The sequence below is a fragment of the Galeopterus variegatus genome, unplaced genomic scaffold, assembly GCF_000696425.1.
Source record: "Galeopterus variegatus unplaced genomic scaffold, G_variegatus-3.0.2 Scaffold1780, whole genome shotgun sequence".
NCBI lineage: Eukaryota > Metazoa > Chordata > Mammalia > Dermoptera > Cynocephalidae > Galeopterus > Galeopterus variegatus.
The window spans coordinates 226,616-253,380 of record NW_007727891.1 but is presented as its reverse complement, the minus strand read 5'-3'; the positions used below and the strand labels follow the sequence as shown (position 1 = coordinate 253,380).

Sequence of the window (26,765 nt, the reverse complement as noted above, 5' to 3'; positions counted from 1 at the left end):
TGCACTTTTATAATATGTGGATGACCTACTCCTTGCTGCTAGCTCCTACCAAGATTGCCAGGAGGCAACTAAGGACCTTTTGACAACCTCACAAGGCCTCAGATATCGGGTATCCACCAAAAAGGCTCAATTATGTCTACCATCTGTAACTTATTTAGGATACATCTTGTCAGAGGGGAGACAGAAACTTTCCCTGAAATGAATAGAAGCTATTCTCCAAATACCCCAGCCACTTTTTAAGAGGCAAATTCTGGAATTTCTCGGAGCTGCAGGGTACTGCAGACTATGGATTTTAAACTTTGCCGAGATAGCCCAACCCCTGTATGGGGCCATCAAGGGCCCTGGGGAGGAAATAACCTGGACAGAGCAACAGCAAAAGGCCTTCGAAAGCCTTAAATTTGCCCTCACCCAGGCCCCAGCATTAGCCCTCCCAGACTTGAATAAGCCATTTTCCCTCTTTGTGGCAGAAAAGAAGGGAATTGCAAAGGGGGTCCTCACCCAAGATTTAGGGCCCTGAAAACAACCAGTTGCCTACTTATCTCGCAAGTTAGATCCAGTAGCCTCTGGATGGCGTAACTGCTTAAGGGCAACCGTGGCTACTGCCCTCCTTGTTAAGGAGGCAAACAAATTAACCTTAGGGCAAGAGCTCCGAGTAATCTCCCCCCATGGAGTTGAGACCCTATTAAAGACCCCCCCTGGGAAATAGATCTCAGATGCGTGCCTGACTCATTACCAAGCCTTGCTGTTAGACCCAACGCACGTTAAATTCCTTCCTGCAACCACTATAAACCCTGCCACATTGCTTCTGACCCAAAGATACCCATATATGACTGCCTGGAGGTACTGTCTACCTTCCAAGGGACCCGGCCAGATTTAAAAGACTCTCCTTGGGAAGGAGCAGAACTAACCTTGTTCACAGATGGGAGTAGCTACATGATTGACAGGATCTGGTATGCAGGAGCAGCAGCAGTCTCTACAGAGGCCGTTATATGGTCACAAGCTCTGGGCCCAGGAACATCAGCACAATGAGCAGAGCTCATTGCCCTTAGGAAGGCATTACAGCTGAGCCAAGGGAAAACAGTGAACATCTATATGGACAGCAGGTATGCTTTTGCCACGGCACACGTACATGGGACATTATATAAAGAGAGAGGACTGTTAACATCAGAAGGGAAAACCATCAAAAATGTACCAGAGATCCTGGCCCTACTAAAGGCCATCTGGCTCCCCACCAAGGTCGCCATCATCCATTGTAAAGCACACCAACGGGGGGACTCTCCCACAATACTAGGGAATAATTTCGTGGATCAAACCACAAAAGCAGTTGCCTTAAAATCAGTGGGGATCACAACCATAGTGCCTGCTTTACGGGAGCCCCAGCTGCCAGCCAAGCCAGCTTACTCAAAAACTGATCTAGAGGGGGCCAAGAAACTTGGGTTAGAGCCCGATCAAGACACTGGATGGATCAAGTCTAAAGATGGGACACTTTGGTTACCAGAGAACTTGGGGGCCTGCCTGGTTTTAGATACTCATAAGGCACCCCACTTGGGGAAAACTAAGTTATTTACTTTATGGAGAAAAAGTTTTAACTTCAATAATATGCAAAAGGCAATAGAAACTGTCACTCAACGCTGTCTCCCATGTGCACAAGTAAATGCCAAAAAGGTTGCTAAAAAATGGCAAGGAAATAGACAAAAATGAAAATATCCTGGAGAACATTGAGAAGTCGATTTCACTGAGGTCACACCAGGAAGGTATGGATACAAATATTTGCTTATTTGTGTGGATTCTTACTCGGGATGGGTTGAAGCTTTCCCAACCAGAACAGAGACAGCTCAGATAGTTGTCAAAAAATTCATATATGAAATTATACCCCGATTCGGCCTCCCCATAGCAATAGGGTTGGATAATGGCCCAGCCTTCATAGCCTAAGTTTCCCAGCAGATGGCCCAAAGCCTGGGAATTACTTGGAAATTACACTGTGCTTACAGGCCTCAAAGCTCTGGACAAGTAGAAAGGATAAATAGAACTTTAAAAGAAACGTTGACAAAACTCCACTTGGAGACTGGTGAAAACTGGGTGGACCTCCTTCCTTTTGCTCTGTTAAGGATTAGGAATACCCCTTAGAAAATTTTACACCTTTTGAAATATTGTTTGGGCGACCACTACCCCTGTTGCCCAAGGCCATAGCAAATGAACCCAATACTCAGGGATTACCTTCCCTATACTGGGTGAACTCCAAGCACTCCAACAGGTTTTCTCAGAGATCCGAAATAAGCTTGATGTTACTAACGACCCTTCTCCCAAGCAGGAATGGGAAGCCAAAGTGCCCATTCCCCAGCCTGGGGACCTAGTTTACGTCCAGCGACTAACTGCAGGAGCACTCCAGACTTGGTGGTCCGGACCATTCCAGGTGATCCTCAGCAGCCCAACAGCAGTGAAAGTTGCTGGAAAGGACGCCTGGATTCATTGAACCTACATAAAGCCTGCACCGCCCACCAAAGATGCTTCAGGAGACGGATGGACCGTTCAACAAACAGACTCACCTTTTAAGATAAGACTTAAAAATGTTCTGGTTAATTGTTTTAAATATTTTGGTTCAAACCTTAAACTATGTCACTGCAAATTCCCATGCTGTTTATAATTTTACTCGGGAAATAACCCAGGTAGGGGATTCATCTCGCCGTGTATTAAGTTCTTTTAGCACGACTGGTGTAAACCTAACTACTATGGATTTTCCCAGGTCACTTGCCTTTAACCTAACTGATTTATTCCCTACTATACCCCAGCTCCGACTAAGGTTATACTATCAATGGTATGCATGCCCAGGACCCATAAACCGGCCCCATAATTGGCAATGTGGATATGAAAACAGTTACTATTGTAAAACTTTGGATTGTGTAGAGTCAGCAGGAGGATGGCCAGGTTGGAATCCCCCAAACTGCAAAAATGCTCTCATTTCCATTACAAGGGACCCAGTTTACAGAGGACGAACTCCTCAGGCGTCCAACCGAGTCAATATCACCTTTACTCCTGCAGGAAGAGCCCACTCCTTAACTGATTGGAAGATGGGCCTAACTTGGGGCATCCAACTTATGGTTCCTTTGTCAACCCAGGAGGAATTATTAAAATTAGACTAATTATAACATCCTTGATAAAACCCATGGCTATTGGCCCTAACCAATTGATAACCCCCCTGCTGATTCCACCAAGCCCATTCCCTAGAGTCTCTGCCCCCCACTTTCTCAATTACAGTTCTTCCAGCCAACGATTCTGGGACCAAATAAAAAGTACATGTAATGGTACTAAACACCACCAACCCAAATGTCATTGGCCCCGGATGCTGGATATGCTTGCTAACCTCACCCCCTTATTATGAAGGAATAGCGGTTTCAGGAAATCATACCATTAAGACAGACATTGATAACCACTGCTTGCAACATCCAGGTACAGGAACCACCTTAGAACTACTTACAGGAAATGGGACCTGTATAGGAAATTATTCCACCCATACCAGACCCTGCCAAACTGTTAACTCCTCCATCGCTTACTCAGGCTACTACATACCCCCAAAGGAGACATGGTGGGCCTGTACAACTGGAATAACCTCATGTGTCCATGGACAAATGCTAAATAAGACTGGAGGGTATTGTGTCCTGGTATTCCTATTTCTCAGAGCTTCTGTTTATGCCTCTGACCAATTTCTCCCCGAGCTTAGTTCAGACCCTTTACATAGGTCCAAAAGGGAGCCTATAACACTTCTCACCATTGCTTCCACTGTAGGCTTAGATGGGTTAGGGACCAGGGTAGCTGCATTAAGTACCCCAAACTCTGCTTTAACAGGATTACAACAAACTATCGACCAGGATCTCTGAGAGCTCGAAAATTCTATAACCTTCCTCCAAACTTCCTTGTCTTCCCTTTCCAAGGTAGTCCTCCAAAACCGTAGAGGACTTGACCTCCTCTTTCTATAAGGGGGAGTCTGTTTGGCATTAAAGGAAGAGTGCTGTGTATATACTGACCATATCGGAGTTGTTAAAGACTCCATGAAAAAATTAAGAGAACGCATTAGACAATGGGAACAAGACCGAGCTCAGTCCTCAGACTGGTTTGAATCCTGGTTCAATTTTTCACCTTGGTTAACTACTCTGGTTTCTAGCCTAGCGGGTCCCATAGTAATTCTCCTCCTACTACTCATGATGGGCCCCCGCATCCTCAACAAACTCACCAACATTATAAAGGAAAGAATACAAGCTGTTAAACTTTTAATCTTACGGTTTCATTATGATCAAATTCCTCTAGAAGATCTAGAGGACCTTAAAGATCTTAACTGGGGTACAGATATCGATCCATGAGCAGGGATTTGCTCTCATAGTTAAAAAAAAACAGTGAGGAATGAAATGATGTTTCTGCTGTTGATGGGACTGACGCCATTTTAAGAAAACCCCTCCATTTTGTATAAACTCAGGCGGGAAAAACCTGGGCGGGAAAATGTGGGAGGGGCTGGGAGGAGCCATGCTAACCGCGAAATTAGCTTATGTACTGTTGGCTTGCTTGCATTGGCTAATAACTCCTAGCGCGGTGGTTGGGCAACCAAGTTGCCACGCTTACAGCTTTAAAAACCGAAAGTAGGGCCGAGCCCGTGGCGCACTAGAGAGAGTGCGGTGCTGGGAGCATAGTAGCGCTCCCGCCGCGGTTCGGATCCTATATAGGGCTGACCGATGTGCTCACTGGCTAAGCGCGGTGTGGCCGGTCTCAAAAAGGAAAAAAAAAAAAAAAAAAAAAAAAAAAAAACCGAAAGTAAAAACGGCTTGGGGCCGCACTCTGAGTTGGCTAGTGCGGTCTCAGCTGCTGGCAATAAAGTTGTTGGGTTTTTTTTCTATTTCGGTCTCCGAGAGTGATTTCTCCTGATGACTATAAAAGAAGGACTCAGAAGCAAAGTCTCTTTTTTACCTTCTCCTGTCCTGTCTCCCACCCTTATTTTTCCCCCAAAATGAGTCACAGAAACTAGAATTCCTCTTCCCCAAGGTGGGTCATAGAGACTAGAACTTCTGTCTCCTAAAGCAAGCCATAAAACCTAGAAACATTACTCTATACTTCCCCTGCCTTCTGTGTATGAGCTGGCCATAAAGAAGTTCTCTGATCTACTTTGTCCAATAGTAGGTCAAAAGACCCACTTCATTCCAGATGGGTTCTGCCCCAAACCAGGGAGGAAGGAATGCTACACAGAGAGGCCAAGAAGAATCTGAACAGACAGGCCTTGCTGGGTTCCCCCCTGCCCCCACCCCCTAGTCTATTTCCATTAGATCCTACCCTTTTGTCCAATCACATTTCTACATGCTGTCCATTTTTCATCAAACCCAAGCATAAAAAGTTTACCCTGGGTCTGCGGGTCTTCATTTCTGAAGGCTCCTGTGTTACATACAACTTTGATTAAATAAATTCATTATGCTTTTCTCTTGTTAATGTGTCTTTTGTTACAGAAGTGTTGGCTGTGATCCTTATGATGGATGAGGAGTACTGGCCAGCTGCCCTAACAAAAGAAAACTAGTTACCTTTTCAGCTAGCCAGTTAGCTCAGTTGGTTAGAGTGCAGCCTTATAACACCAAGGTCATCGGTTCAAATCCCCATAAAATAAATTCATTATGCTTTTCTCTTGTTAATGTGTCTTTTGTTACAGAAGTGTTGGCTGTGATCCTTATGATGGATGAGGAGTACTGGCCAGCTGCCCTAACAAAAGAAAACTAGTTACCTTTTCAGCTAGCCAGTTAGCTCAGTTGGTTAGAGTGCAGCCTTATAACACCAAGGTCATCGGTTCAAATCCCCATAGCAGCTAGCTGTGCCCAAACAAAACAACTATAGTTACCTTATAATGGATGAGGAGAGGTATCACACCTTTCCACCCCTATCTTCCCAACCAAGGCTGTGAACTCTGGGACTCTGAGGAATTTCTAAGGGAGTGGGAAGCCCAAATGCTCAGCTAGCATTATTTGTATACCAGAGTAAGTAACCCGGGCCCATTGGCTCTTTAGCAACTCCATGAATATCCTGAAGTTACATGAAAAGTTTTATGTGAATATCTTTTTGCCCCTAGGAAAAAGGTCCATCCCGTATCTTTTCTGAGAATCCATCTGATTCTCAAATTGGTCTGAGACCTCCAAAAAGTTTAGGAATCATCCTTGTAGATCAGGAGTCCCAAATGGCCCATGTGCCAAATCCAGCCCAATGCTTACTTTTGTACTATTCACAAGCTAAGAATGGTTTTTATATTATTAAATAGTTGAAAAAAATTAATAATAATAATTTATGACACATAAAAATCATATGAAATTCAATTTGTGTCCATAAAGTTTTCTTGGAATGCAGCCACGCTCATTTGTTTACATATTGTCATAGCTGCTTTTTTGCTACAGGAGCAGAGTTGAATAGTTACATCAGAGCATATTGTTAAAAAGCCTAAAATATTTCCTATCTGGCATGTTACCAAAAAAGTAACATGATCCTTGCCAGAAATGAACTAGATAAAATATCTTGTGAATATCTGCACCTCTAGTGAATATCTGTACCTTTATTTTTCATTTGTATATAGATGCTGTTATGATTGATAAAGTTCAAATTCATTTTCAAATATTATTAATGTAGTGAACATTAGCCATCTGAACCCTCTTACCGTATTTGGAGAATTCCCATCACGTGAGTCTTACTGGGAGACAGAGTCCACCTCCCCGACAGAAGGCCAGATTCTCTTTTCTCCCACCTCCCCAGCAGCCAGAGCATGAACATGTGACTTGGTATCCACCTAGGACACTAAAGCTGGAGTGAGTCACACAAAAAAGCAGGAATCAAGGAGAAATCATTCTGGTAGTAGACGGGAGGATAGAAATTACATCTCACTTCCAGGAGCAGTGGGGCTGGCAGTATTGGAGATGCCTATGGCAGTGACCATTTCTGGCTGCACATCAGTGGTATCCACACCAGATAGTCCCTAAGGCAAGGTTTTGTCTTCGGTCCAAGCTGCCTGGCCTCTATGTCTACCTGGCTAGGAGTAGCTCAGGCACCAGATGAGACTGAGCCTGCATCACTCATTCCCTGGAACAGAGAGAGGCTGAAGGCAGAGGTCGGTAAGCATGAACTCCAGGACAGACAGTGGTGGATCCATCTGTATGCCCTCAGCACCTAAGACAGTGCCTGGCACTTAAAAAGTGCTCACTAAGTATCTGTTGATGAGAGCCAGTGAATAAGTGGAGAGAGACTGGACTAGGGATCTCTGACTTCAACAGATTCCAGCACCTGAAACTGGCAGCGAGAGTTTCATGTTTCAGCATCTCCTGAGAAGGGGATGTAAAGACAGCCCTGCTCTTCAAGCCCTATAGGTGGCTTCTTGGGTTTCCCAGGCTATCAAAGATCCAGTGATGAGAAATGGTCAGAACTTGGGGATTAAAGTGAATTTGATGATGGGCCATGAGCCTTGGTGGCCCATCAGACAATGCCTGTCATATCTTCTAGAAGAAAACTAGTCAAATAGCATGTGTGTGCACATATATGCATTATTGCATATATTGGGTGGGAAAATATGAAATAAGACACACACCAAGTACACTTAGCTCCTGCTCTGGCCTGGACCACAGAAAGCCATGAATGAGAAACACAGCGTTGGTCCCAAGGACCTTTTCCTGGTGGATCTGTAATTTAGAAAGAAGTGATTACAGTGATGATTGAAACTTAGGAACATTCCTTCTGGATCTATTTATACATGCTGAGTAACAGATTTTTAGAGAGCTAGAAGAAAAAGAGGAGCCAATGAGAACTTTGATAGAGAAAGATCAGGAATTGATAGTGACATTTCCACAAATGTGGTATATCAATTATCTCAAGAGAAAGGGAGATTACAGGGATAAAACTGTGTTGAGACTTTCCCACAGTGCAGAACCTTACAGAAGCCAGGATGATTTTAACAGAACTTCTATAACCAATATGCTACACAAGAATTAGTTTTATTTTTGCCCCCACTATCCTCTGAAACTTTGAGAGGGCGTGATCTTCCTTTGCCCATGGGTGAAGATGTGAGCAGACACATAATTTCTGTCAGATAAGTCTCCCTGTCACTTTTCATCTTACAACCTTATTTAATTAATGTATCTAGTCACATCTAATAGTCAAAGCTACAAACTTGGCATTAAATCTTTTGCAAACTTGAGCTTGCTTCAGGCTTGAAAACTTCAGTGGAGAAATGGGATGGAGTCTTTTGCTCCCTCTTCTCTCCTCTTCAGCTCCCCCACTAGTGGTAGCTAGTTATTCTACCACTGCCCTGAAAACTAGGGGAGGAAGGAGCGCTAAGGAGATAGAACAGTTCTTACTTAGCCATTTGGTTTTGTGCTCTCTGGGCCTGCCTGGTGATTAGAGCTAACTCTTTCTCGGACTTACCAGAGGTACCTGCCGAGCCATTGACCCTGGCAGATGCATCTCTAACCTGGCTACTCACTTGCTGTCCTCTCTCCTCAGTCCCTGGGCACCAGGCAGTACATGTCTAGACTCTTTCTGCTGATGTCTCTTTGGTGCTGCTGATGGCCTGTTGGACAATGTCAAATATGGCCACACAACAAAATGCATGAGAAACATTCATGAATGCCTTGCCATGAGGGCTCTGCCATCAAAGTAATTAGCCTTTCCTTCCTCTTGCCCTCTAGATTTCCTAGGCAGGAGTCAGATCCCAGATTTCAGCCCACTTTTGCATTCTTTCTCAGGCCTGAGTCAGGCACACGTCTTCTGAGTTTCCTAACTGTAGAAAACACATTTCTAAACTCTCTAAGTTGTCCCCTTCAAATTCTCCTCAACAGAAAGTGGTGTCACTCCCCCCATCCTTCTGCCAAAATAGGGGTCAGAATTCAGCACAGCAGTATATTAGTTATTTATTGCTTTATAACAAATTACCCCAAATCTTAGTGAAATAAACAATGAACATTTATTATTTCTCAGCTTCTCTGGGTCAGGAATTTGGGAGTAGCTTAGCTAATCAGTTCTGGCTCAGGGTCTCTCATAAGGTTCCATTCAATCTGTCAGCTTGACTGAGGCTGGAGGATCACTTCCAACATGGTTCACTCACATGGTGTGCAAATTAGTGCTGGCTGATGGGGGGAGGCCTCAGTTCCTCTCTATGTTGAATTCTCCACAGGGCTGCTTGAGTGTTCCCATGACATGGAGGCTGGATACCTGCAGAATGAGCAATCTGAGAGACCAAGGTGAAAGCAGCAATACCTTTTATGGTCTAGCCCCAGAAGTTACACACTGTAACTGCTGCCGTTCTTTATTAGTCACACCCACTAGCTCTGATTCAATATGGAAGGGACCTACACAAGGGCATGAATACTAGGAAGTGAGGATCATTGGGGACCATCTTGAAGGCTGCCTACCATACCCTGTTAGACTTCAAATGACCATTAATCCCTAAAACAAACTGAACAAAATATAAATAAAGAACAGACCATACATTTAGGTTGGTTTAATTAAAACTTCTTTAGGGTAACTTGATTTTCAAAATTGTGTATGTCATCTGACCCTCTCTACATTTGTTCTTCATCTATAAATGGGTCCCGGACTCTCCTCGAAGGAAGGCAGGGTCTGATCTTTAAGGTTCCTTTTCATACTTAGATCTGATTCTACATAATAATCAGCAAAAAATAAAGATTTGGAAACATCTTTTAGGAGTTGACATTTACAGCAGAATTTACAATTCAATAAAAACATTTTAAGGTGAGTCATTATAAGAATCATCTCTTTTATTTATTTTATAGAGTAATGACTTAAATTGAATACATTTGGGCATGGTAGATATTTGACATGAAAAGTAGTTGTATCATAATGGGCATCAGAAAAATAGCAACTCACTGACATTTACAGCAGAATTTACATTTCAATAAAAACATTCTAAGGTGAGTCATTATAAGAATCATCTCTTTTATTTATTTTATAGAGTAATGACTTAAATTGAATACATTTGGGCGTGGTAGATATTTGACATGAAAAGTAGTTGTATCATAATGGGCATCAGAAAAATAGCAACTCATCTTACACATAATAACTGGAAAACATTTCTCTGATCACTTAAGTGTTACAAATCCTGAGAATGTTATACACTGAACAAATTAGGTATTAGATTATAATTATATCTGGCTTGGAAATAATCTTTTAAAAAATGTTTTGAGGTACAAATCACCTATGTATTAAACATGAGTCTTTTATATTTTACAAAGAGTTTAAACAAATACATCAAACAGTTATGGTTCAAAGGCTCTTAGAACAGCTATTAGTCAGGTTCAAGGACACACTGTTCCACAATTTCCCGTAAGTTGGGGTTCTCCATTGCAGCTGCCACTCGCTCTTTGTCATTTATCTGCTTGTTGACTGCAAAACACACAGACAAAAGTTGGCAGAACTGTATCAATATATAGCACCAGACAGTATTTTTATTAGCCTGCTAAAACAAAGAATTTAACTCCTTGAGAACTTAGAACTGTTTTTGGCTAATTACTCGTAATGCAATTTCTAAGGACTGGAAGGCAGACTTAAAGAGAAAAATATTCTCCATAATGCTAAAAATATTCCCTATAATCCTACTATTGTACCACAACTATTTTAATTTCTTTCTTTCCAGTCTTTGCACATATACATATTTCTATAGTTACAGTCAGTAAATATAATTTTGAAAACTGCTGTATTTTCCCTTTAAGCATATTTTTTTTTAAAGCATATTTTTTAAACTACAGGGTTATTTAACATGGCAAAAGTTACGTGTTCTAAATTAATTATGAAGCCTATGGTAAAATGAGCACCTTTAAATATATAGCCTTCTTTCTGGAAAAATTCTTAAAAATGGGATTATTAGATCAAAGGGTATGAGTATTTTCATAGTTTGATTCATATAATTGAATTTCTTCCCAAATTTGTTTACCAATTGATATCATAACAGTAACGCATGAGCTATCGGTTCATCAGCAATAGCAAAAAAAGTATTAATGAAAACAAATACACATTGAAACAGGAGATGAAAAATAGCTCCATATTATTGTTGTAATTCACATTTCCTTGCTCAATAGTGAGATAAAACATTTCCCATGTTTACTTATTAGTTCTTGTGTGAATTTTCTGTTCAGATCTCTTCCTATTAATCTACTGGATCTTTTTAAAAAAATCAGTCTGCATGGATCATCATACAATAAAGCCCATTATGTTGTCTATTATTTGCTAATAGCGTTCTTATGGAAGAGTTCAAAAGAGAGATGTCCATATTCATTAAAAAAATTTTTTTTAATTGAAACAGAATTGATTGTACATATCTTTGAGGTACTGTGTTGAATGTCAATACCTGTGTGCAATATATGATGTTCAAATCAAGATAATTAGTATATTTAGATGTCCATATTTTTCATGAGAATTGATTTTCTGGGATGCTGCTAAAAGTCTCACATAGAAAACATGTATGTGTATGTACATACACACACACACATGAGGGTACTTCAAAAAATTTGTGAAAAAATATAATTAAAAGATAAGGGGCTGGCCCATGGCTCACTCAGGAGAGTGTGGTGCTGATAATACCAAAGCCACGGGCTTGGATCCCATACAGGGATGGCCGGTTAGCTCAATGGGTGAGTGTGGTGCTGACAACACGAAGTCAAGGGTTAAGATCCCATTACCGGTCATCATTTAAAAAAAAAAAAAAAGAAAAGATAATACAAATATTTCCATGAAATTTTTGAAACATGCTCGTATATATTCCTGTGTAAACAATTTCAATTCATTCTGTTACTTCCTACAATGTAGGCTCCACAAGGGAAGGGAAGTATCTCAAAGGTTGAACTGTGCCTACACATAAAAGGCACTCAGCAGAGCTGGCCGGTGACTCACCTGGGGGAGCATGGTGCTGATAACACCAAGGTCAAGGGATTGGATCCCCAAACCAGCCAGCCACCAAACAAACAAACAAACAAACAAAAACCACTCAGTAAATACAAATGAAAAACCAGAATCATAAGACTTAATATTATTGCTATTATAAAATCCTATAATTTAGAGGAGTTTCAAAAGGATAACCTGAGTGGATTTAGGATACTTCATCTCTTTTACTTTTTAAAGTAGAGGTAGAAGCCCTCAGCTTATGGGGTTTGAATAAACTTAGCCCATGAGGAGTACAAAATCTGTAAGTCTGGAATTGTGAAAATAGGACATCATTTTAATAGTTTTCATGACAGTACCCAAAGTTTCCTGGACATGCTGTTCCTCTGAAAGCAGCAGGCTTCCCTCCCTGCATCTCTTCATGTATACGTTTTTGTGCATTTCCCCCAGCCTTGTGTGTGCCTTTCTGAGTCATTGTCTTCCTTCATGTATCTATCTTACTATTGTTCTTACTCCATTTCCATCTCTTTCTTCCCCTTCTCTGCTGTCTTTTCTACCCTCTCAATTTACCTGGTGATGAAAACTAAGCACAACGTGCATTTTAAATGTTTTTCTCATTATTTGTAGATAAAATTGTTTCTAATGTAAAAGTAAACCATATAGAACATTTTCTTTTGCTTTTCCTAAACTCCCCTCTGCTATTTTTAAGTGGCTACCAATAGGCCAAGAGGTCCTCCACGAAAAAGATTCCTTACTCCCATCCTAATACATTAACCCAGAGAGACAACACCTACCCCAAGATTCCGTAAAAGCTTTACTTGCTAGACCTTCAATTTCAATTTCAAGTACATAGCTCGCTATCCTGCCACCAGAGAAAAGAATCAAACCCTCTTTAGAGCTCCTAGGTCAAGATCCCTAGAGCTGGATATTCTTTACAGATGTGGAGCCACTGGCCTAAACCAGTCAACATCCATGGGCTCTAGTTCACCCAGAGTCCCACTGAAGATTACTTCCTTATGATGCCCACGTTTCCCCACCTGTAAAGGAAGACCTAATAACTGTGCCCTTTTTTTTTTGCAAGTGACCCAGCAGATACTTGGCTGGCAGAATAACCCAGAACCCAAGACAAAGTACTGTCTGAAGTTGTTTTTACGTTTCCCCACCTGTAAAGGAAGACCTAATAACTGTGCCCTTTTTTTTTTGCAAGTGACCCAGTAGATACTTGGCTGGCAGAATAACCCAGAACCCAAGACAAAGTACTGTCTGAAGTTGTTTTTAACAATGTTTCTAGATTCACTTACTGTCTTCTTCTGTTGAGTGAGTTCCTTCTGAAATGTAGATTTCCAACTGGGAAGAAAAAATAGTAAAAGCAAGACATTAGAGCATTCTGAAATGACAGACCGAGGTAGAATGTACAGTGGACTCAAGAATCTAGGGATGAGAGCCTAAATCCTATTTCTAACATCAAAGACTTAGGGACAAATCCCTCACATTCTTCTTTAAAACAAGGACTGAAATTAGTAGGATTTTTTTATTTTGGTCACCTGGGGAAGGATTGCAGGGGGCATTTTCATTAATTTTTTTTTTTCTGAATACAGATGAATACAATTTTATACCAATGAGATCTCATACATGTTGTTTTACTCATGGCTATGTCTCCCCTGAATTCTACTTCCTCTTCCCAAATCAGTATCTAAACTTCCTCCTGGCCGACCCCCCAGGAAAGCTACATTAGCAATACAGTGTAGTTCCTTCCACATTTTCCTCCATACCCACATAATCGTACACAGAATTTACACACACAAAAACACACACATGCACATGCCTAAGTTGGAAGTTTCTTTTCATTGCTTGTTTTACAAAAATGGGATCCCAATATACAACTTTCAGCATCCTCCTTTTCTCGTCCACTATTGCCTTTCTGAATTTATTCTCAACTATAACATTGGTTAAGTTATTCCTCCTGGCCCTGCTGCACCCCCACAAATTAGCTAACCTCCAAGAACCAGAGCTTTTGAGACAACCCGCACAATTATTGCAAATCCTATGGCAAAGAAAGCATGCTATATCATAAAGACATGTTACTTTCCAGAGAACACTGAAGTGTATGAAGTAATTCTTCATTTATTTACTACTGAGATAAATGTTTTTCATAAGTGAAAAAAATTATAGCCTACTATAGCTAAAAGGGACTTTAGAGATCATGTAGTCCAATCTCTTCTAAAAAAGAAAACACCATATATATAGTTGCCTAATACTCTTATCCTAGACCACAAAGCAACAGGTATAGAATTACTCTATACTCATTTACTTTGGTTTAAAATTATGCATGACGGCTTCCGGTCAAGATGGCAGAATGGACGGTCCCCAGCATTACTCTCTCCCACAAATCAACCAATTTACACCTATTACAAAGCAATGACAGTCAAGCTGGGGCTGCTAGAGCTCAGGGGAAGAGGAGGAGAGACCTATGGAATTCATGAAGGCAGGAGAAGCAACGATGAGAGAAAGAAAGGATTGCTCCCACCATTTCGAGCCCCAGCCGCTTTAAGGCGGGAGCTGGTGAGCACTCAGAGCAAGAGCGGGCAAAAGCCACAGTTGTGCCCTTTGTACGAAGTTGCTTGGAGGCTGCAGGGGAGAAGAGGGCCTTGGTGGCCCCCAGGCTAGCAAGACCACTAAAAGAGTTCCCGTGCACCCAGATAGGAGCAAGAAGCTACAGACAACTGAAGAAAGGAGCAACTCAGAGGCTGGTGAGTCATCACAAGGGACTGGTGCATGGCTCTTCTTATGGGAAGTGTTTGGAGTGCAGGCAATAGGGGAGACTGGACCACTGGGGAAACACTGGGACACAGCGTGAACAGCTGCTCTGCCCTCCAATCAGGACAGTACCACTCAGTGGAGACTGGTCAGGAATACAGAACTACAGGGTGTGCAGTGTGCTGAAAAGACTCAGGCCCAGACCAGAGTTTCCACACAACCTAGGTGTACCAGACCTCACAAGACCTGGAAGTGCTTACAAGGCCAACAATTAAAATCTGAGCTGCACAAAAAGCCTTCCCCCAGAGAATCAGCAGCAAAGCACCAATTTAGCTTAACCATAGGGCTCAAGTGCTAGTCCCCACAGGAAGTTCTCCCATTTTAGAAGTAACCAAACGACAACTAATTAGTTCTAGTGCAGAGTTTAAGTGGTGGGAACAGTAAATAATCCAACACAGAACTGAAAGAAAAAACAAAATACTCAAAGTTTGATATTAACCAGTAAAGGTCTAACACCACCAAAGAACACCTATAAAACCTAGAAGGACTAGAAGCCCCCTGGGCTCCCAAGCAGGGAAGGGGGGAGGATTGTGGGCCTGAACCATGCTCCCCTGACATCCGCAACCAGCCCAGCGACAACCACCAGGCCACCACCAGAAGCACCCTGGGCTGCTGAGCCAGGGCAGTAAGGGGCCAAAAACCCCAGCCATGGCCCCAGATATCCACAACCAGTCCAGTGACAACCACCAAGCCGCCACAGGAAGCAATCTAAGCTCCCAAGTCAGGGTAGTAGAGGGCCAGGGGCCTCAGCCACCCCCGACATCTGCATCCATCTCAGCAACAACCACTAAGCAGCCACTGGAAACACCCCAGGCTCCTGAGATGGGGTGGTGGGGGGCCAAAAGCCTTAGCCACACCAATATCTGCAACCAGCCCAGCAGAGACCATCGAGCTGCCACTGAAAACACTCTAAGCTCCCAAGCCAGGGTGGTGGGGGGCTGAGGGTTTTAGCCACACACCCCTGACATCCGCATCCAGCACAGCAATGACCGAGCCGCCACTAGAATCCCCCTGGTCTCCCCTGCCATAATGAGGGAGGTGCCATGGGCCTCAACCATGCCCCCCCTTCCTTCCACCATATTTCCCTCCCTTTTTTCTTCTCCCCCGCCCCCCCAACTGCTCCCCAACAATATGTTAGAATGAGGCATGGAGCTGGGGGAAGCTGAACCCAGCCGCAACTAGGCAAGCTGCTCCCACCACCCTGAGCCCTACCAGGGTCCTGAGGCATGGAGTCAGGGGAAGCTAAACCCAGCCACAACTAGGCAAGCTGTCCCCACTGCCCTGGGGCCCCTCTGGGGTCGTGTGGCATGGAGCCGGGGGGGAAGCCGAACCCAGCTGCAATCAGGTAAAGAACACAACAAAAACATCATTTCCATGCAAGTAGCCCACCACAGCCACTGCAATTGCCATGGCTCCTGCAAAAGTGGCAAGTCTCTGTCACAGCTACCATGCAGATGGCACACCAGACTCTCTAGTGCATTGACACTAGGAAAGGCACCAGTGGAGACCAAAAAAAAGAAAAAGAAGAGGTCCTCTCTCTCCACAAAGCACCCTTCAGAGTAATAAAAGCATCTGATTTACAGTAATAGGGGAGGACTTGATCGCTACTGTCTCAGCACTGGACAGATCATTTAGGAAGCAAACCAATAGAGGAACAGTCAATCTATCAGACGGAGAGAACAAATCTATGGTTATTAGAAGGGGAAGGACAAGGAGGAAGCGGGAGGGGAAGGCAGAAGCGGGGAAAGGGGGAAGGGGAGAGATTAGATAAGGGGCATGAAGAATAAGTATGATTTATAATAATGACTATGCTAATAAAAATAAAATTTTTAAAAATGCCCAAAATTAATAAATAAAATTTTTATAAAATTTAAAAAAATAAATAAAATTATGCATGAGTCATTATGAAAAATGGTAAATCAAGAGGACTTACCCTGTTATTCCTATATGAACTATATACTCAAGGTAACCAAACAGTTGATGAGGGTAGCTGTCACCAATAATGGGACAAACTAAAATTATAGGCCTCTTCATGTGATGCAATGAGAACACATTTATTCAGAATTCTTGCCAAAAATACATAAAATAAATCTAATCAGAAAACCTAATTTGAGAGACAATCTATAAAATACCTAGCCTACATTCTTCAAAATTCTCAAGATCATGAAAGACAAAGACTAAGGAAATACTTGAAATTAAAGGAGACTAAAGAGACATGATGACAAACACATCATCGACTGAGAGGTGCAGGACAGGAGAAGAGATCGTCATGAAGGATGATACTGGACAACAGGGGAAATTTAAAGACTAAGGAAATACTTGAAATTAAAGGAGACTAAAGAGACATGATGACAAACACATCATCGACGGAGAGGTGCAGGACAGGAGAAGAGATCGTCATGAAGGATGATACTGGACAACAGGGGAAATTTGAATATGCATTATAGATTAGATGACAGTATTGTATCAATGTCAAATTTCCTGGTTTTGAAAAATGCACTGCGGTAATGTAAGAGAATGTCCTTTGTTTTTAGGAAATATATACTATAGTATTTGGGAGTAAAGGGGCATTATGTCTGCACTTAATAGTGCAGAAACTGTGTGTGTGTTGATATATATAGAGAGAGAAAGTGGGAGAGAAAATTAATGATAAAGCAAATGTGGCAAAATGTTAATAATTAGTGAATCTGGGTTTACTAATGGGAGTTCTTTGTACTACCCTTCTACCTTTTCTGTAAATTTGAAGTAACTTCAGAATAGAAAGTTAGACTTTGTAATTAAAACAGTTAAAAATGCAAAATAAAATTTACAAGGTATCATAAGCCACTAGTATTAGCATTCATTAATTTACTCAATTAAATACACATTTATTGAGCTCCTACTATGCATAAGATCATAGTGTAGAACATGGAGATGGATCATATATGAATCCCGACTGCAAGAAGCTAATAGTCCAGGATGGAAGATAAAAAATGAACCTGAATAGTTAGAACACAAATTAGAAAATGATGGTCTCACATTAGAAGACAAAGAAAGAGCTCTGAAAATTCAAAGAAAGAAATGGCTTGAGTTATAGAAATTAGGACTGACATTATGGAAGACAGCATTTCATTTAGCCTTAAAAGATGGGTAGGATTTGGACATATGAGATGGGAGGGAAAGCAACTCTGTGCCGATGGGCTACACTGAGCAAAGGCAACAGCAAGGTATAGAAGGTATAACCGCCCAGGAATTATAAGAGATAGAGAAAAGGCTGAACCTTTCATGAACTATAATCAATTACCATGAATTAACTGTGAAATCTACATTCTTGCTTAATAGTTGGTCAAAAACATCTTCTTTAGATATCACAGCAAAAGTACAAGTAGCAAAAGAGAAAAATGATAAATTGGACTTTATCAAAATTAAAAACTTTTGTACTGCAAAGGACACCACCAAGAAAGTGAAAAGACAACTAATATAATGGGAGAAAATATTTGCCAATCATATATCTGATAAGGGGCTTGTATCTACAATATATAAAGAACTCTTACAACTCAGTAATAAAAAGACAACCCAATTTAGAAATGGGCAAAGGATCTGAATAGCAGCTCTCTAAGGAAGAGAGGTCAAACTGCACATGAAAAGATACTCAATATTATTAGCAAAGAAGGAAATGCAAATCAAAACCACAATGAGATATCACTTCACACTCACTAAGATGGCTATAATCAAAAAGACAAATAATAATAAGTGTTGGTGAGGATGTGAGGAAATTGGAACCCCATACACTGCTAGTGGGAATGTAAAATGGTGCAGCCACTATGGAAAACAGTCCAGCAGAGTTACCATTCGAACCAGCAATTCTACTCTTAGAGAAACAAAAACATATGCTCACCCAAAAACTCGTACAAGAATGTTCACAGCAGCATTATTCATAATAGGCAAAAAGTGGAAACAACCCAAATGTCCATCGACTGATGAACAGATAAATAAAATGTGTATATTCATATGATGGAATAAAATAAAAAGGAATGAAACACTGACACAACATGCTAAAACAACATTATGCTAAGTTAAAGAAGCCAGATACAAAAGGCTACATACTGTATGATTTCATTGAAACGAAATATCCAGAATAGGCAAATCTATAGAGATAGAAAGTAGACAGGTGGTTACCCAGGGATAGGGGAGGAGTCTGGGGAAATGAGGAGTGACTGCTAAATGGGTATAGTTATCTTTTTGTAAAAAAGAAAATGTTCTAAAACTGATTGTAGGGATGGTTGCACAGCTCTGTGAATATGCTAACAACCATTGAATTGTATACTTTAAATAGGTGAATTGTATGGTATGTGAATTATATCTCAATAAAGTTGTTATAAAACAACAACTTCTTACCTTATGTTTAAATGGTAAACACCGCTGAAGTTTTACTCTTAAGCACAGCCCTGTGGATGGGAAAAAAAAAAACCTTCAATTATCTCTTTGTCTCTTCTGACTGGTTCTTAAAAAAACATACAGCTGTTTCTAGGTGCCCCCATAAAATACAGTAGCTGAAAACAGTTTTGGCTCAATCCAGTGTAGGTCTCCTTTGAGCCTGGCACCATGCTAGGAAATTTAGTATATAATCTTACATATTACTTGTGATAATCCAGTGAACTAGGTATTACTAACCCCATTCCACAAATTATAATACCAAGATCACAATGTAACTTGCCCAAGGTCATTGAGCTAGTAAAGTGGCAGAGTTGGGACTGGAACCCAAGAACACTGCAAAGCCCAGCCTTTTCTACTACATCAACTGGCCTTCAAGCAAAAGTCAATTAATTCATTAAACTTTATTGAATGCCCACAACAGTCCAGGCCATGCAAAAATTTAAAACCAAGTAAGAGATTTTAAAAAGGATGTATGAAAACTTTCAGATTTGGAATCTTTTATGCCTGCAAAGTACGAATACAGTTACTTCTCTAAAACAAGCTCCACTGAAGTTCAGTTTATCATCTCATGCTGTCACAGTTCAATAATTTCTTTCTCCAGTTGAGACATGTAGCAGAAATTAAAACTGGACTTGGAACAGACCCTCAGTGCCAATGTTCCACTTCTCCCCCACCTCAAACTGAAGAATAAATTTTTAACCAAATCCATACTCCTGGACAACAGAAGAAAAATCAGTCTGCTCTTATTATAAAGAAATAGTGTTCAGTAATAAGTTTTGAAAAAATAAAGAGTCAGAGTGGATCTCTAGACCACTGACTTTGTAGGCTTTTATTTGGAGCAATTTATTTCCTCTCCCAACTAATGCATAAGGGCTTGTTACACTATAAGGAACATTTTCTTAGTATTTTGGTTGGATTAAGAATAAACATCAACAACAAAACCTCAAACCATGCCAATACAGCAAAATATCATTGTTGGACTACCTATCTTTTTGGGAGGTATGAAATTAATTTGCTTTTGGTTTTCTAAGTCCCATCAGGTTTTCTCATAGAATCTTTGGGAAAAAATCCCAGAATAAGAAAAAGGATTAGATGAGACATAATCAAACTGTGCCTAGCCTACAGTCTCAAACACAGTAGTTCTATAACAAATATTAGAGGACTCCAAAGAAAATATATCATTTCCTTAAGGGGGTCTCCCTTTAGAGGATCTGTCTTAAAGCATATCTGGGAGAGTTCCTCATCCCCCTGCCCCCACATTGTCTCCTTAATTTTTATTTGTGTACCATCTGTACATCCTCGTTTGTTCTAGTCACTGTTGGTAGGTGTTTTACCCATAAAGTAATAACTTCTATAATTCACAAAGCACTTTCTTGAGAGTCATTATCCTCAAGAGAGGCAGTATAGTATAACTGAGATAGATACTTTGGGTTCAAAAGTGGCTCTGCTACAAACTAGCTGTTAACCTGGGCAAGTTACTTAACCTCTTTGATCTTCAGTTTCCTTATCTGTAAAGCAGGTATTACAATGGTATCACCATATATAGGGTTGCTATGAGAAATAAAGCATTATGCAATGTGCTTAAAACAGTACCTGGCACATGAGCGTGTAATAAATGTTAGCTATTACTATTTTATACTATTTTATCATTTTCATTTCATAGCCAGAAAACCAAAATAAGTAATTTGTTCAACATCACATAATTAAAAACACAAGTGGAAGCTGAACCCACACCTTCTGACTCCAAATCCTATGTGCTTCCTATCTGACCCAGAGCTGCCTTCAGCCATTCCTGTCTCGACTAAGTCAACACAAATGATTATCAACTAGTTTCCCTGCCTTACCCACTTGTGCCCTGTGAGTCTTCTTTGTCTTTGGAATTACTCACCAAGGTAACTCTGAGTAGGTGACAATCTAATGTGTCACCTTTCCCTGCCAGGACCACCTGCTCATAAGAAATGTTCCTCAACGCATCATCATTCGATGAAAAGAAGGCTCTTTTCACTGACTTTTCCAACTGTGTTGACTGAACACGATTACTATGATATACTACCATACTACCCTCTAAAAAGCTAAGGGTCTTAACTAAAATGCATATCAAAAGGGCCAACAAAAGTGACAAAACTCTGTTCAGGAAGTGTACAGATTCTGAAATGTCAACCATAACCTAATCTTAGAACCTTTATAATAAGAGCTATTTTTTATTCCATGCAGTTTCTCTCGTATAACTTCGTATAATGTATGCTATACGAAGTTATTACGGGAAGGGGGGAGGATTGTGGGCCTGAACCATGCTCCCCTGACATCCGCAACCAGCCCAGCGACAACCACCAGGCCACCACCAGAAGCACCCTGGGCTGCTGAGCCAGGGCAGTAAGGGGCCAAAAACCCCAGCCATGGCCCCAGATATCCACAACCAGCCCAGTGACAACCACCAAGCCGCCACAGGAAGCAATCTAAGCTCCCAAGTCAGGGTAGTAGAGGGCCAGGGGCCTCAGCCACCCCCGACATCTGCATCCATCTCAGCAACAACCACTAAGCAGCCACTGGAAACACCCCAGGCTCCTGAGATGGGGTGGTGGGGGGCCAAAAGCCTTAGCCACACCAATATCTGCAACCAGCCCAGCAGAGACCATCGAGCTGCCACTGAAGTCACAATGCAAATTAAACTTATCATTCAAACTTTTTAATATATTTCTCACACAGATACTTTGATTCCTTGCTTATATTTATCATTTTCAATAGCAATAGGAAATCTCACTATATTCATGTCATTTCCCTATTAATAGATACTATAGTTTCTTCTAGGTTCCACTATGATAAATTTACTATAAACGCTTTGCACATGTTAATATTTTCTTCTATGGAATTATTTCCTTAATTCCTGGGTCAAAGAGTGTAAACTTTTTATTAAGGATTTGCCACTACATACCATGAGGCTTAAAAATATTTACACCATCTAACTCAATAATTCCACTTACAGGAATTTATCCTGGGGCAATAACAAAATACATAAAAATACTCATACATAAAGTTGTTCATCACGGTATTATTTATAATCGCAAAAGGCTAGAAGTATGCAAATGGTTACAAAAATTATATTTTGATATGATTAGCATGTAACCTCTATAACTATGAATTAAAGAGTACATGAGAAATAAAAAAAATTCTTCATATATTTCATATATAACCCTTACAACTCTGTACACACCCTTATTAATCCTATTTTACAGATAAGGAAACTGAGGCTCAGAAAGATTAAGTAAGTTACTTGACCAAGCCTACAACATGGCAGAGCTGACAGAGCTGGGATTTTAGCCCAGAGCATACATTCTTTTACGACAGCCAATTTTTGTTTTCTTCTTTATGCTTTTGTGGAGTTTCAAAATTATTGTCAATAAACATGTTACTTCCATAATTTAAATAAATGTTACTTGTTAAAAAATGAATTTGCCATAGGCCCTTGGCCTCTCTATTTAAGAACTCTTTATTATATGTCAAAATATTTTAAGACATCCCTCCACATCAGGAGAGTAGCAGTACTTTTCAATGTCTGTTGGTTCAAAATTTGTACAGTACAAAAAAATAACTAAGCATTCAATAATGCTTTCTCTAGCAATGGAATTTTAATAACCACAACAATACCTATGGATTCATAGACTTTCAGTCCCTCATATGCTGGAAACTACTAACAGAGGAAACCCAGGTCAACCAGTGAGAAAAGACAAATCACAATAGTGGGGCCAATAATGAAATATTGACCTTTTCAATCCTTTTTATAAACTTGTTTGCTTTTCAACAGATGATATATTCCCATGGTTCAAAAATTTTAGAAAATAAAAAGGTATATAGTTAAACCCAAGCTTCATGGCCTTTTTCAATTGAACTCTCTATTCCTGATTTACTACTAAATCCTCCTTTGGTCTTCAGTTTTCATGAGGATTGCCGTGGGTGGGTTGTTCTAGGTTAGAAAATGTAGTCCATTTCTTCCATCTCATGGGCTGCACCTTGACCTAACGTTTTTGTGTGGATTCTTGAGCTTACTTTTTGTGCCCTGGAGGGGTTTGCTGAAGATGGCAGTATACAGGCTGAGTTGGCAAGAGATGGTGAGGTATATCGGGGTTGATCGATTATAGAACAGACTCCTCTAGGGGGATGTGAAGCACCGCCAAGTCCTTTGAGTTTTGGGCTGTTGCTGGTAGTACTCTGGCGAGTGGCTTCGTTTGGTTAGCCGCTTGGGTTTACGGCTGGGTTTATCTCCCTCTCTGTCCTCCATCTGCTCAGTTTCCACCACTACTACCCATAAATACGCATCACAGCTATTCATTTCTTATGTATTCTTCATGTATATGCAATCAAATACAAATGTATATTTTTACCTTTTTTACACAAATGGTAGTAATACTATACTCGCTTTTATTTCTTAACTGTGTGTTATGAAGATCTTTCCATACCAGTACATGGAGAACTTTCTCATTCTTTTTTATAGCTGCACAGTTTTCCGTTATTTACATTCACGATCGTTGATTATTTAATCAATCCCCTACTAACATCTGGTTTGAAATAAACTCCCTTGACAACAAAGTATATATTCAAGGACATCTATTATATATCACTGTTAACTAACTCAAAGCAAATCCGCATCCTACCAGGACTTCTGCCCATACTACATACAAGCCAACAGAGCAGCTGAAAGGAGAAGATGGTGACGGAGGCGGTGCTAGTCTGATAGCACTCTAATCTCCAGATTTGAGAAGAGCTGGCCCACACCCACTCTTCATTAATTGTGGACATGTACACCTAAGAGAAACAGCATGATGTAACTAAAGGAGAAACAGATTTAGAGTCAGGAGAGCTGGGTTTCAGCCTCAGCTTCACCATTTCCTGGCTAATTCTGAGCAAATTACTTAAACTCTGTGAGGTTCAGCTTTGTCATCTGTAAAATGAAGATTATAATATTTTAACTCTCTCACAGGCTAATTGTGAAGACTACAGAAGACGAATACATGAAAATACTCTGTAAAACATAAAGTGTGATACATGATGCAAATTATTTTGGGCCAGTATCACCAGCAAGAATAATTTAGAATATATATATGTACATAAAACCTTACCAATGAGAGTTGCCAAAGAGCAATGAGGTACTGTTGGTGTGAACCTGATAATAACCAGATAGTCTTCTTCATTTATCTCCTGCACCTCCACACAACTTTCCGTTACCACTTCCAGTTCTTCTAAAGTATTGGGCTTTTCTGGGTCCCGGATAGTTCTAATCAAATCTAAAGAATCATTAGAGACAAGGTATTATATTAAAACATGAATATCCTAAATAAGGATGATTTTGCCAGTCCTAATCTAAGCACTGACTTTTTTTTTTTTTTTTTTTTAAAGATGACCAGTAAGGTGATCTTAACCCTTGACTTGGTGTTGTCAGCACCACACTTAGCCAGTGAGCTAACCAGCCATCCCTATATAGGATCCGAACCCATGGTCTTGGTGTTATCAGCACCGCACTCTCCCAAGTGAGCCAGAGGCCGGCCCTAGCACTGATTTCTTTTTGTTTAAGCAAATATTACAGCAACTCCCAGATTTCTGACAGAAATTTCCACTACTGGTTTCCTTTTGAGAAAACTGGTTTTTTGGGTCATTCTTATACCATATCCAGTTGCTTGGCTTCCACATCGCAGAAAGATGTTATAATAAGAATGGGAAAAATGTCATGGAAGCTCAAGAGGAAGAAATAACTTTTAGCTTGGGAGAATGTTGTATCAGGTTTTATAGAAATGGAACCTGACTCAAGTCTTTAAAAATGGGTAATATTTCAATATTTGACATTTAAAGTGAAGCAAAGTAAAGAAAAGAAGTTTTGTTTGCCTGGAACCCAAAATAACTGGAATAGTAGAATATAAGGTTTGGGACAGACCATCAAGGGTCCTACAGTTGGCTACAGGCAATAGGGAGTCATTAAGAGGTTCCGAACAGGGGAGAGACATAGACAGCATTTAATTGGTTTGGAGTACGGCCTGAGCATTCAGTTTTAAAAATTCTTCAGGTTATTCTTAAGTGCAGCCCAGTCTGAGAATCACTGGTGTGAAGGGAAAGAGACCCAGGAACAGACCCATGTGAAGCACATAATTTAAGGATCAGAAGGAGAAAAGCAAGAAGAATCAGAGAAGGAAGGACAGGGGTGGTTAACAACATGAAATGCTGCATAAAATTCAGGCTGGTGAGCGCTAAAACAAGTCTTCGATTTGTCACCCAGGTCATCTTTAAGAAAGTAGTTTCAGTAGAGAGAAGTGGGCCAAAGCCAGCTTGCAAAAGGAGAAGGAAGAGAGTGAGAACTGAAAATGTACCCCTAGGGTCTTGGCTGGGAAAGGAAGGTCAGAGAAAGGATAGTAGCTTTATAAGGAAGATAGAACAATGGCAAAGGTAAGGGAAACGAGTATGTCTCATAGATCAAAGGGAAGGATCAAATAGAGGAAGAGAGACTGAAAACGTGAGGACGGGAGACTGATAAAATAAGCAGAAGAGAATGGGTTCAAGAATGTGGAAGCCCCGGGCTGGCCCGGTGGCGCACTGCTATAGTGCGCCGCTTGGGAAGCGTGGTGGCGCTCCCGCCGAGGGTTCGGATCCCACATACAGACCGGCCGCTCACTGGCTGAGCGAGGGGCGGGAGCAACACCGAGGCTTGCGATCCCGTTGCCGGTCCTGGTCCGGTATGGGCGCAACACTGAGGGTTGCTATCTGTTGCCGGTCACGAAAAAAGACAAAAAGGAAAAAAAAAAAGAATGTGGAAGTCTGGATTGGCCTTGGAGAGGAAAAGATTTCCTTCTTACTCTGAGGTTGTAGAAAAAGAAGAAGAAGAAAATGATAAAGATAAACAGGGAGGTAGAAGGGAGAGAAGCAGCATTTTATATAGGATGGGCTCAATGTTCTCAAGACTGAGGTTTTATTCTTATTTATAGCACCGCTGTAGTCAGAAATGCAGTTGGGAAAAACAAATCAATCAAAACTCCACCTTCTCCCCAGTTATCTCCTGGGCTTATCACTTAATTAGAAACAGAATTTGAAAATATACAGGAAGGAAAGAAGATAGAACTGCTCTTTCACAGACTTATCTTTGGAAAGGGATTTTCTGCTTCTCCTCCTAGGCCTTTTCCCCATAAGGCTCATTTATATAAGCTATATTACATTCTTTATATGCCACTAAACCCTGAAATTAAATCTCACTCCTTATTAAACTTCTTCAGTTTTCTAGTGACTTAAGAGGCTTATTTCTTTAAAAAGAGAGCAATGTTGCTCTCCTCACATTACTCCCCTGACTAAAATTCTTCTATGGTTCTGCACTGATATTAAACTTTTTATTTATATTTAAAACTTTCAGACCTGTGTCCAATTCCAACCTACTATCTAAAACAATGTTCAACAACACCCCCACCTTTAACCACAAACCCTATCCTGTAGCCCCATCTATCTGCCAATCCCTATGTTCTTTTCTCACTTCTGTACTTTTGCTCCTGTTTCCTCTGCTCAGTATGACCTTTGTCCCTCTACATATCCAGAACCTAATTATTCTTAGAGGCCCAATTCAAGACACTCATCTCTAAAGTCTTTCCAGATCCACCCCAGTCTAAGATTAG

At 40.8% G+C, this 26,765-nt stretch overlaps 1 protein-coding gene across 2 annotated transcripts in view; it reads right to left on the bottom strand.

The window, feature by feature from the left end:
* Window positions 1-9,934: 9,934 nt before the first annotated feature.
* FAM96A (family with sequence similarity 96, member A) overlaps window positions 9,935-26,765 on the bottom strand; it is a 19,038-nt gene continuing 2,207 nt past the window's right edge. Inside the window, exons 2-6 of one of the 2 annotated variants that reach the window (XM_008578910.1) lie at window positions 24,240-24,404; window positions 19,087-19,136; window positions 18,796-18,836; window positions 13,194-13,239; window positions 10,300-10,401 (exon numbers count right to left, since the gene is read on the bottom strand). In XM_008578910.1, the coding sequence (XP_008577132.1) occupies window positions 10,387-10,401; window positions 13,194-13,239; window positions 18,796-18,836; window positions 19,087-19,136; window positions 24,240-24,404 (317 nt within the window). In that variant the 3' untranslated portion in view covers window positions 10,300-10,386. Of the gene's footprint in view, window positions 10,402-13,193; window positions 13,240-18,795; window positions 18,837-19,086; window positions 19,137-24,239; window positions 24,405-26,765 lie in introns of both variants that reach the window. The other variant, XM_008578909.1, reaches the window with a different exon arrangement.